The 11373-nt window shown below is 44.2% G+C and overlaps 1 protein-coding gene across 2 annotated transcripts; it reads left to right on the top strand.

Annotated features, from left to right (window-relative positions):
- The first annotated feature begins 6020 nt into the window (after positions 1 to 6020).
- On the top strand, positions 6021 to 11074 carry LOC120696919. Of its 2 annotated transcripts, none has more exons than XM_039979974.1 (5): positions 6021 to 6827; positions 7916 to 9980; positions 10103 to 10163; positions 10250 to 10473; positions 10750 to 11074. In XM_039979974.1, the coding sequence occupies exons 1-5, from the start codon at positions 6662 to 6664 to the stop codon at positions 10802 to 10804; spliced, it is 2571 nt and encodes an 856-aa protein (XP_039835908.1). In that variant the 5' UTR covers positions 6021 to 6661; the 3' UTR covers positions 10805 to 11074. The 2 variants fall into 2 exon arrangements, with proteins under 2 accessions (XP_039835908.1, XP_039835916.1); XM_039979982.1 differs by having other exon boundaries at positions 6040 to 6827; positions 7887 to 9980.
- Positions 11075 to 11373: the final 299 nt, after the last annotated feature.

Raw genomic sequence — 11373 nt, 5'->3', positions numbered from 1 at the left:
TGGTTGACAAAAAAATTGCTACTATATGACAGCCAATGACAAAAAAGTGTAATCTTATATATAAAAAAAGTAGCAGTACAAGTAACAAATAGAAAAAATAAAAAATTACAAATGTAACACTAGAGATGGTAACATCTGGCCTTCCTAATTTTTAGTAATACGCAATTCCTTTTCTTTAATTAAAATTATTTGTTTTTTTCAACGTATATATTTTAAAGTGACATGATTGCATAGCATAGTCACACTCTGCCACATTATGTTTGTTGTTGGACGAATTTTACATAATGTGGCCACCATGAAACCAATTGGTTGTCCTTTGGTTTGTGTGCCCGCCAAAACATACAACTGGTAGTAGAGCGCTAACCGCTGCCGGGCACCCCCTCGTCAATGAATGCACGCCTTAATTCAGCCGAACCACAAGCGCAACTAACCTCAGGGCGCGTTTAGTTCCCAAACCAAAAATATTGTAACAGGGCAACCAGGGCCAGACAAAATCTTGCTCCGCATTCCCTGTAGGGAGAGGATGTAGGGGCTTGTGTCAAATCCGTCCTTCCTCAGATCTGGTGCCAAATTTGATGGAGTCCCGGCCCTTTGTAATGTGGCCATCTTTTGTCACTAAGCCAACCTTTAGTGTGAAACATTTCGCTCCCAAAAATTTAGCCAACCCTGTTGCTTGGGTAGATAAGCCAAACCTGTTGCTTGGGTAGATATAACCGAATTTTCGCACCCTACTAAGTACATTTTTTTTGTAACAGGCAGCTTTGATCATGTACAATTACTACATTTTTAGTTGATCCATGTACTCTCTTCATTCCAAAATAAATGCAACTATAGAATTTAAAATTTGTTTCACAAAAAATGTTAATTTTGACCCACCTACCACAAAAGGCAAGGTAATTTCTAGAATATACTTGCGAAAGACGATTAATATCATATCCACTCATCACAAAAGATAAAGAGTATTTTGGTAATTTTAGACATAATATTGATTTGCGTGCTTAGTCTTACAATAAATTTATTTTGAGATGAAAGGAGTACGTGGAAACCTCCGAGAGTCCAAAATCGCCCTTGGCGGCGCAGGCCCGGTGACGCCGTGAGGCCATGGCCCATGGCTCTCGCCTCAGCTATATATATATATATATATATATATATATATATATATATATATATATATATATATATATATATATATATATATATATCTATATATATATATATATATATCTATATATATATATATATATCTATATATATATATATATATCGTTCGGGCTGTAAATTCTCAATCCATCGACTTAAAGATTCCAGACAAGCTGATGGCGTGGGTAGGACCTAATATTATCTCTTTTTCCATTCTAACGTTGATTCTCGCAGCACAATAAGATGTCAGCTCAGTTTATTGGCCGTGTTTGGTTGACAGCCTGAAAATATTTTCACAAAAAAGCGAACGCATGCATGGAGTACTAAATAAAATTTATTTGTGAAACTTTTTCACGGATGAGTGTAACTTTTCAAGACGAATCTAATGAGTCAAGTTCCATCATGATTGGCTACAGTGATACTACAGTAACCGCGCCTAATCATCCACTAATCATACAGTCGAAGGCCTCATTGGCTACAGTAACTATTACAGTACCATAATTGTGGAGGTGATTTCGTAATTAGACTTTATTTAATACCCCTGATTAGTGGTTGAAGCACCGAAAAGTTTTCATGAAAAAATTTTCAGGAGCCATCCAAACACGGCCATTGGTCCGCTGGCTCTTGAATCCCCATTAATTATAGTTTTGAGCCAAGCACTGCAGATGAGAAGATTGATTTGATGGAGAGGAAGGGCTCGGCACACCACGTTCTGAGGAATGTTGAGTACTCTATCCTGCTTATGATAAGTGAATTGTCAACTGTGCGGTGTGATCGTGCGCTTGGTCTTTGAATTGCAGGTACACGGGCGTCAAATGTCGACGGAGAGCTGCCGTGGAGGTGCTGTGGCCGATGGACCATGCGGTGGACGGCGGTGAAGGGCAGCCAGGACCGGAGCTCATGCCGGGCGGTAGCTGTGGCGTCCACTCCTGGATCGAGGGCGCAAGCGACGATGTAAGGCGGGTTTCTTGGTTTGCGCCACAAAATCAAGCAGGCGGACAGCGGTAGAAGACGCCAAGTCGTGGAGGCACGGGCGTCGGTCTCGGGACTGACGGAAGCGACGGGCGTCGACGACGTCTAGGGCATCGCTGCGGGCGAGGAGGTGATGGGCGTCGGGCGACGTCTAGGGCCGTCAGAAGGCCGAGGCGGGAACGGCGTCTAGGGCCACGGCGTGGAGGCGGGAATCTTCCCGCGCGTAGAGTTTTGGCGGTTTTCTCAAAACCGGCAACCTACCTGGGTTTCGCGGACCCTCCAAAACCGCGGACCGGAGCTTCATCCACATGGCGGCATCGCGGAGAAGACTTCGACTCGAAGAAAGAACCTCGACCGTTGGATGAGTCCTTGTATCTTTTTCCGGTTTTGCCCCTACGGGCTTTCTAGTGTTTAATTGAGTCTAGGGGTAGTTTAGTCTTTTGGGTTGAGAGTTGTTGGGGTTAAAAACCACCTCACCCTCTCTCTCTCTTTTGCCTTTTTCACCAGCGCAAGAATAGAGCAGCAGCTCTCCTCCCGTCGCCCCTCTCTCCCTCTTGGTTCTATCCCTCTCCTCTCTAGGACTAGGGTTTTTAGCCATGGATTCTTGAGGATTTTGTACTGAGATTGATCGGGAAAGGAGGCCTTTTCCTCCTTGTGCCCTCCGGGGTTTTGAATTCATCTCGTTCTTGCTTATCTTTTGTCTCGTTTTATTGAATTTCGATTTTCTTTTGTCGATTCATGAGCACGAGTTAATGGATTGATTCTTGATGATTTTGTGACTCTTTGTAGTGATTCAAAACCTTCTAGCCTAGTGCTATACTCTCTGGAATCACGAGTCCCCCCGAATCGAAGTAGTTGTGTTCTTGAGAAAACCCCAATCATGCTCAGAATTTCTTCGATTCCTCCCAAACCATGGAGTGATTCGTCGATTCCTTCCATGGTCAGGTTCACAAGTCCTTTGTGATCGTGCCTACGAATTTTGGTGAGATTTGGACTTGTTTTGATCCTACGATCATCGAGTTTTTGGGAGAGGCGCGGACTGGAAAATCGTTACTGGACTCGAACAGAGTTTTCACCTATCACCGGTTAAACCGACGCTTGTGGTCATGTTACGTCGGTTCAACCGATGGGGAGTGTGTTCTGGGTTAGGGTTTTGGCGTTTGAATCGTTGCATCGGCGTATAGGGTCTGTTGAACGTCGGATCAACCGGTGTACAACAGGTTTGGTTTGAGGACGCTCTGTACAATTGCACCGATGCAAATGCTTTGATCTCATCGGTTTAACCGGTGCGTTGTAAGTCATTTTGCAGTCCCACTGGACAACTGCACCGGTGATTGGACTTCATTTTGTTGGATCATCCGGTGTGAGCTAACACCGGTTCAACCGACGCTGAGTCAATCCCCACATCGGATCGACCGGTGCTCGTTTCTCTCTGCTGCCGGCTCTGCTCATCGGCTGAACCGACGCTGTTCAAATCAGTACGTCGGATCAACCGGTGAGTTATACCGTGCTGTGTCTTGCTGTTTCTCGTGCTGCTTTTCGGTATTTGCTTCCGCGTTGGATCTTGTTTGTTCCTAGGGCTTTCTTGTGTTGATGTAGCTTTTCCATAGCTATTTCACACTGTGACTAGGACTCCAGGGTTGAGCGTGTACTTCGGGACTAAGCCGATCTTTCCGATTGCAAGAAATTTTAATCGGCTCCCATTCACCCCCCTCTGGTCGCCTTTTCGGTCCCTCACGTTCTCCTGTTTCTTTTTTTTTATTTCTTTTTCTTTTGACTTGCATTAATATTCACGTTACTTGTTTATTCACGTTACCTGTTTCTTTTTCTTTCACTTTTTTTAGCTCCTTTTCCTCTATTTCCTGGTTTTGTTTCCTTCCATTTTCTTTTCCTTCCATTACTTGTCTTTTATTTTTTATTTTGCTAATATTTTATACTATTTTTGTTTTCTATTTATTTACTTCTTTAGTTATTCTTCGCAACTATGTAGGCCCTTTTTTCTCTATCTCATAGTCCATGATAAAGTAATAAATTTAGCATTTTGTTAGTAAAATCTATGAATCTTTATTATATAGGAGATTATTGCTAATATAAAATTTATTCTTTTAAAGTATATTTTATTTATACAACCATTGAAAGTATATTTGGATTATCAAAAGTACAACGGTATATTTGATTGTGCCATTTCTGCAAATGATATATTATTCAACAATATTATAAGTCTTTTCTATATTTTTAGGTATAATTTTTTATAATTTATTATTGCTTTGTATATTTCAGTTCACATGCAAATTATTTGTTCGTGATCCAAATGAGTCATAATATACTTATCTTTATTTTTCATTTTCTCTTCCTTTCGGTAATACTTACTTTTCAATTTTTTGTTCCTTTTCATTTTTTTCTTTCATATTTTGTTTAACTAACTTGTCAACTATGAATCTATGTAAGATGTGGAGTCTGGACCTGTCGTGTAGAGTTTTTTTATAATTTATTTTTTATATATTAACTTATTTAACACGTGTATATAATCTTATAAGAAGATTTCTTAACCTGGATATATTTTTTATGTCTATGTGTAACTAATTTATTCGCAGTGCTAAATTATTTGTTCGCTTTGTAGAATAAATTGTTCGGTGATGTTGATTCATTTGTTCGTGAAATTTTTTCTATTATTCATTCTATACAATCAAATGTTCGCAGTGTTTACTATTTTTTTCATTGTACACTATTATTTGTTTGTGATATTTAAGCTTTTATTCGTAAAAATAATATTTGTTAGTATTGTTAAAATATCTGTTAGTCTTATTTAAAAATTATTATTTAATGTTAATAAAATATTTTTTGAAAATATCATACAAATATAGGTAAGTGTGGGCTTGTTTTTAAGATCTTGTCATAAGACAATCCAAATTTAATTTGGACGCTCAATTTTATAGTCATAGTTTTTTAGTTTTGTATTTGCATGCATGTGGGCGATATCAATATTTTATCTATATTTTTATGCATGGGCATATTCTCTTTCCTATTTAGCTGGCAATTTGTCTGTGTTTTTAAAATATTACTTGACTAGCGCGAATGCTTTTAATTTGGATGCACGATTAATAGTTACAGGTTTTTTAGCTTTAGATTTGCATGTGTATGGATGAAGTCATCTTCCTTATATTTTTTAATATGCATGCGTAGAACCTCTCTTCTATTTATTTAGCTGACAACATTCATGCACCAAATTTTTGTTCGCGATATTCAAATTTTGTTCGCATTGTACTATTATTTATTCGTTGGGTTTATTATTTTGTTCGCAAAAAGATATGTATTTGTTTGCAAAAGTCTGTAAATTCAAGTTTTATCCAAAAAAAATAAAGAAAAATAAAATTCTCCAAATATAGTCAAGTATGGTCTTGTTTTGAAGTCCTTGACGCAAAAAATCTAATGATGCAATCGGAATTTAATTTGGATATTTGTTGTGGGATTTATGGATTTTTTTTTGTCTCAAACTTGTTTGCATGCGGGTGATGCGATTGTTTTGTCTTTTCTACGTGCATGCATATATACTTTTTGTCTTTTTAATAATAAATAGTGAGCCGTATCCCATTTGCTAATTGGATGGGGCACCTTCAGGTGATGAAACGGGATTGTATCGCGATGTATAGTTGCTCCCATGGCTCTGGCTCAGGAGGAGGATGTGTGTCGTTTCCAGTTCCACGAAGATGCCGTGGGTGGGTATCGTCAACAATCTACGCCAGCAGGTGGTACAGCGTCTGAGCAACGCGACAGGTGAGGAGGGAGGAGGTACCGTGTGGTTGATCAGAACAGAGCTTGGCCACTGCACTTTCCTTAAAACAAACATTTCACCGTACGTACACCCGCTCTTTTAATTTCCCCAACCTCCCCCTCCCTCCCTCTGCTGCTGCGGCACCTCGCCCCAGCGCCCACCCAGCATTCCAGCAAGCAACAACCCAACAGCCAAAGTTGGAGAGACCCGAGGCGCTCACTGACCGGAGGGGCTGTGGCTGTGAGCAGCCCCGAGGCGCTCACTGTCACCGTGTGGTTAAGGAAAGGAGGGAGCTTTGCCTTGCTTTGCTGTGCTGGGCTGACCGGCCGCCTGAGCCGGGCCGGGCGCGGGAGAGCGAGGGAGACGAGAAAAAGCGGCGCCTCGTCACGGTCGCCAGCATCCCCTCCTCCTCCTCCTCGACCTCTTCTTCTCCCTCCCTCGGTCCCTCCCCCATTCCCCCTGCATTCTCCCTGCGTCGCGTCGTGCCGGCTGCGCGCGCGCACCTGCCCCTCCCGTACCTCGGTTCCCTGTCAGCGACGCTCCCTGGCATCTTCTTGCTCCCCGGCCGGCCGTGACGGGCGTTCCTGCGCACTGCTCCTCTCCTCTGCTCCCGCCCAGCTCCTGCTCTGCACCTTCTCGGCTGCTCCGCGCTCGCTTCCCCGGCGTGCTCCCCCCGTTCCCTCCAATGACGTGCCGGAGGTTGCGGCCGTGAGCGACTCTCCCCCGCGGGAAGACGGAAGGACCCGAGCGGCGCAGTAGCCGGCGGCGGCATTGTGCATGGACGGCGACGAGCAGCAGAGCGCCGCCTCGGCGGCGGACCACCGGCCGCCGGCGCCGCAGCAGCAGATACGGGTGGTGCGCTGCCCCAAGTGCGACAAGCTCCTCCCGGAGCTGCCGAATTACTCCGTCTACGTCTGCGGCGGTTGCGGCGCCACGCTCCAAGGTACTGCTCGTCTGCTCCCCGCCGTCTCCCACCTTCCCCCCCCCCCCCCCCCCCCCCCCCCGGCAAAGTGCCATCGCTCGTCGGTCCCTTCTGCGTTTCTTTTCCTGCGAATCAGCGAGTCTCCCGACCAATCGCTGAATAATCATCTCGCAACAAGGGGATTCTTCCTTCTCTAGCTGATTTTCAGAAAAAAAAAACACCATTCGTGGCGATTGATTTTTTGAAGTTGGTTCGTGGGGACTGACTGCTGCTGCAGCCGCTCCCGGGTTGGACGGCCTCCTGGAACGCGGATATGACCAGCTCGTTTCGTCCTCTTCTGAGTTCCGAAAGATTCCATTTTTTTTCTTGTTTTCTTCTTTAATGAACTTTTTGGCAGTTTTGCTCTCTCCCTTTTCTTCCAGTTCCCATTTGTCAAATGCTATTCCGTCTGGCTTCCTTTGCTGTATAATTCGCAACTTCATTCCCTCAAAAAAAAAAATCGCAACTTCCTGCAGATTTGTACACAGAAAAAGCTTCCGTCTATGGTGATTCATTTTCCAGTAATTTTGCGAAGAACCTTCCTCTTCTTTTTTTGACAGCCTGCTAACAGTTTCAGTGCCCAAATCCCTGCACCTCGTGGGCAATTTCTTCTCCATCCCCACTTCTTTTTCATTGTTTCTGCTCAGATTACATGGGTTTATCTTTTGGGACATTCCCCTTGATTCAAGTTGCTGTTGGTTATTTTTTTGGTGCGTTAAGCAAGAAGGGTTGTTTGTTTTAATATTAGTGCATGTTCAATGAAAGGAATCTTTCTTGACCTTAGTATTTAAACATGTTGGTTGTATTTTTTTACCTTAATATTAGTTCACTTGCAATTCTGTTAGCTTAGTGATGCTTACTTGTTAGCTGTTACATAAATTTGACCTTAAGATGCTGTGTTGTTAGACAAAATATAGTCATGAGTTTAACTTGCGCATTTCCATGGATCCTAGCTTCTCAATTTGTTTTAAAATAACTTTGTAAATATTCTGTTATCATCTTGATCAGCTAAGTTTTTTCTTATATTTTGCGGCATGAAAGGTCACATCCCCCCCTGGACCATTTTGCAGCAAAGAAGAACTCAGCATCTGATACTTCTTCAGAGAAGTCTGATGGTGAACATGTGAAGTATCTTGAAGTGCTTGAAAGTTTACCAGAAAAGAACGGAGATGCTACATCTGAAGCTTGTTGTGCTGTCCGAGAAGCAGACACCAATAAAGTTGAAGGTAGGCCAGAGGAGAGATTTGTACCAAACAGAATGGCCACTGCACACAGCCAATCTGGATTCAGTTTCAATGGTAGCAAAGCTACTTGTGCACCCAGCAGTGCCCTGAAGCTTGAACCTGCACTTAGAGATGGAAGCAGGGAAGTTCGGGAGGCAAAATACCGGCGCATTCGTCATGAAGAGAAAGGAGAAGCGAAACAGTCAGCATGGGCAAGAGACAAATCTCCAAGGTCTGTGGTTAACAGCATTCCTCCTAATGCTTACCCTGGAGAAAGTCCATCTGAGTATGCTATGAAGCCTGGATATAGGCATGCCAATGGTGAGGTTGGTGACAGCAAGAATTCAGACGGTCCTAGCAGAGTCGGTGGCCTTGAGAAAGACCGAACTGAGCTTTTGCGGATTCTTGATGAGTTGAGGGATCAGGTACAGAGATCCTGTGAGATTGCTGACAAGCCAAGTGGGAGTGCTTCAACAAATAGAGTGGTAGATGCTGCAAGCTCTTACAATCCTAATGAGCGTCTGAGTCGATTGCGGTATGGTTCACCTCAGTTACAACGTAATGGCTCTCAGCGTTCACCATCCTTGGATGGGCACACACCTGGTGTTCCTCCTGCTTATCCTCCAATGTCCGTACAGCAAGATCTTCATGGATACGGGGAGCCTGTTGCACACATAGGGGCTCCTAGCTACCCTGTTGGTTCGTATCCATGGAGAAACTTCGATAATTATTTCCATGGACTGTATGACCCTGACCCTCTGATCTCTTACCATCATGATGGCTTCTACCATCAGCCTGCATGCCCTTGCTTACATTGTTACCACCGTGAATTCCTACCTGTTCATGGGGCTCCACTGGGTTTCAACCATCGTAGGGCACCATATCTTATGAACAATCCTAGCTTGTACCCTGTAGAAGGCCCAGTGATGTTTGGTGCACAGAACTACAATTCAAGAGGTATGAATGGTCTGATGCGACACAATCACATGAGGCCCACCCTGAGTAAGAAACCTGCACAGACTTGCGAACCGATTGTCAATGGCGCCCCTTTCACCATATGCTACAATTGCTATGAAGTGCTCCAGCTTCCCAAGAATTCTATCTCGCTGGGAAAAGATGAGTATAAGTTACGTTGTGGGTCATGCTCGCATGTAATTGTGGTCAGACTTGATGGAAGCAGGCTAGATGTTTCAGCACCTACACCAGTTTCACACCTATCGCCTGGAAGTAAAAATTGCTCCAACAATGGCCAAGGTAGTAATGGACACACTGCTGATGAGAGATTGCTTCCATCTTATAGTTTTTCTGTATGCAGTCATTGCTCTCAGGAAAAAGATCTACCCTCAAATTCAAGTGAAGCAGACAAAATGCAAAGCATATCATCTTCTGCCAGCATTTCTGAAGATGACGATAGCCCAGCAAGATCCAATTCACAGAAGAACTCTTCTGGTTCTAGGGACCTTCCTCCTGATGCTGAAGTGGTTAACCGTGTTCCAAGTTTACCTCTTCGTGATCATTTTGGATATTCTTCGTCAGAGAGAGCGGTTGATGGGTCAGGCAAAGGAAGCCGAAGTACCCGGTCTGAACATGAAAAGGGTGTGTTAACTGAAAGTTTCAAGCCAAGCACAGTGAAAGACGTACCTGTAGCAAGTGTGCTAGACTTGTCTGATGATGAGTATGATGATCCTGAGTATACTCAAGATCCAGGCGGAGGGGCACAGTATTCTGACCACCCGAGGGCCACAAAATCGGGTGATTCTTTTTTCTCCAGCCTGATAAAGAAGAGCTTTAAAATTAACGGTGGCATGGGCAATGGGAGAGCAAAGGTGTTCATCAATGGCTATCCTATCTCTGATCGTGCTGTCAGGAAGGCTGAGAAGATAGCTGGGCCAATCTATCCTGGTGAATACTGGTATGATTACACCTTTTGTATGCATTTGCCTTCTAGGTTTCTTTACTGACATTGTAGTTCTTTTTCTAAAATATATAAAGTTTGGCAACAATGGTACTTAAAATTATTCTGATATCCTACAGGTATGACTACCGCGCCGGATTCTGGGGTGTCATGGGACAGTCTTGCCTTGGCATGATACCTGTAAGCAAGTTTATACTTGACTTTGTGCGTTTTTGTACCCTAGTCACACCTTGACCAAAGCTTTTAACTGGATATCTTTGTTGCAGCCATTTATTCCAGAATTTAACTACCCTATGCCCAAGAACTGTGCCGGAGGAAATACAGGCGTGTTCATCAACGGGCGAGAAGTTCACCAGAAGGACTTGGATTTACTAGTGGGTCGTGGCCTTCCAGATTCTCCTGACAGATCATACAGGGTTGAGATTTCTGGTAAAGTATCTGACGAAGTATCCGGTGAAGAGCTGTATTGCCTTGGCAAACTTGCACCAACGTAAGTTTCACAACAGCTCACAATCTTCCAGTCCTTTTATTCAGGAGTTTTCCTTCTCATGAGCGACATCTGAATACCTTGAGTAGCTGCAGCTGCCGTTACTATACACAATTTATTGTTCTCTGAGAAAGACACCTGTTTCTTAGATCATGTAGGATCCAACGGCTACCTGTTTGATTTGAACTAAATTTCGTTGCTATGAACTCATTTTGAGGTCTGAGTAAGGTATGGTTTCATAACCTCAAAATGTTCTTTTTTTTCTTTTTTGAAAAACAGGGTCGAGAAGATGAAGCGTGGGTTCGGGATGCGAGTCCCCAGGGTCCTTCAGTGAGAGGCAGAAAAGGGGGCCTGAAATCCGGCGGCTCTGCTTTGCGCGCTGCAGCGTCTTTTGCTATAGATTGTTCATGTTATGTTCTACTACATTCTAACCCTGCCCGGAATCATTCCATCTGTAGAGGGCCTTTTGAACGAGTGTGTCGTGGAGTGCTGATGTAATTTTGCTGGCTCGAGCTGGTTGCTGTCTGTGGATTGATGAAGCTTTCCAAATGCAAGTTTCAGTCAGTATTGTGTAGCTATCAATCTATCGTGGGACGTGATTGTACATCACCTTTGAGATGATAAAATCCGAATCCAATAGCCTGAATCGGCTCATGAGCACCTAGCGGCCTTAGAAACATCTTCCTCGTCGCTCCGCCTGTGCTTCCAACTGCCGCCGCCCGGCGCTCGCCCCTGCACTGCCAAAACTGCTTGCCCAACCATTCCACGACAGGAGCCCCCGTGTCGCCCCCACTCGGGCGGCGGCCCAGTCGCCGGCGGTGCCAGCCCCCGTCCCCCTCCCCTCCTTGCCGCCGTCGGAGGGAGCTGCCGGAAGTCCGCGCGGCTCCCTAGGAGGGCGGCGGC

Source organism: Panicum virgatum, chromosome 1K, assembly GCF_016808335.1.
Source record: "Panicum virgatum strain AP13 chromosome 1K, P.virgatum_v5, whole genome shotgun sequence".
NCBI lineage: Eukaryota > Viridiplantae > Streptophyta > Magnoliopsida > Poales > Poaceae > Panicum > Panicum virgatum.
Note: the sequence above shows the minus strand (reverse complement) of the source record. Positions and strands in the feature narration are given on the sequence as shown.

What these genes read in the sequence shown, in the direction of transcription:
- LOC120696919 (XM_039979974.1), top strand. Translation starts at nt 6,662, where the DNA reads ATGGACGGCGACGAGCAGCAGAGCGCCGCCTCGGCGGCGGACCACCGG. An exon ending in TTGCGGCGCCACGCTCCAAG is followed by an intron (nt 6,828 to 7,915) that starts GTACTGCTCGTC and finishes ACCATTTTGCAG; the next exon opens with CAAAGAAGAACTCAGCATCT. An exon ending in CTTGCCTTGGCATGATACCT is followed by an intron (nt 10,164 to 10,249) that starts GTAAGCAAGTTT and finishes TCTTTGTTGCAG; the next exon opens with CCATTTATTCCAGAATTTAA.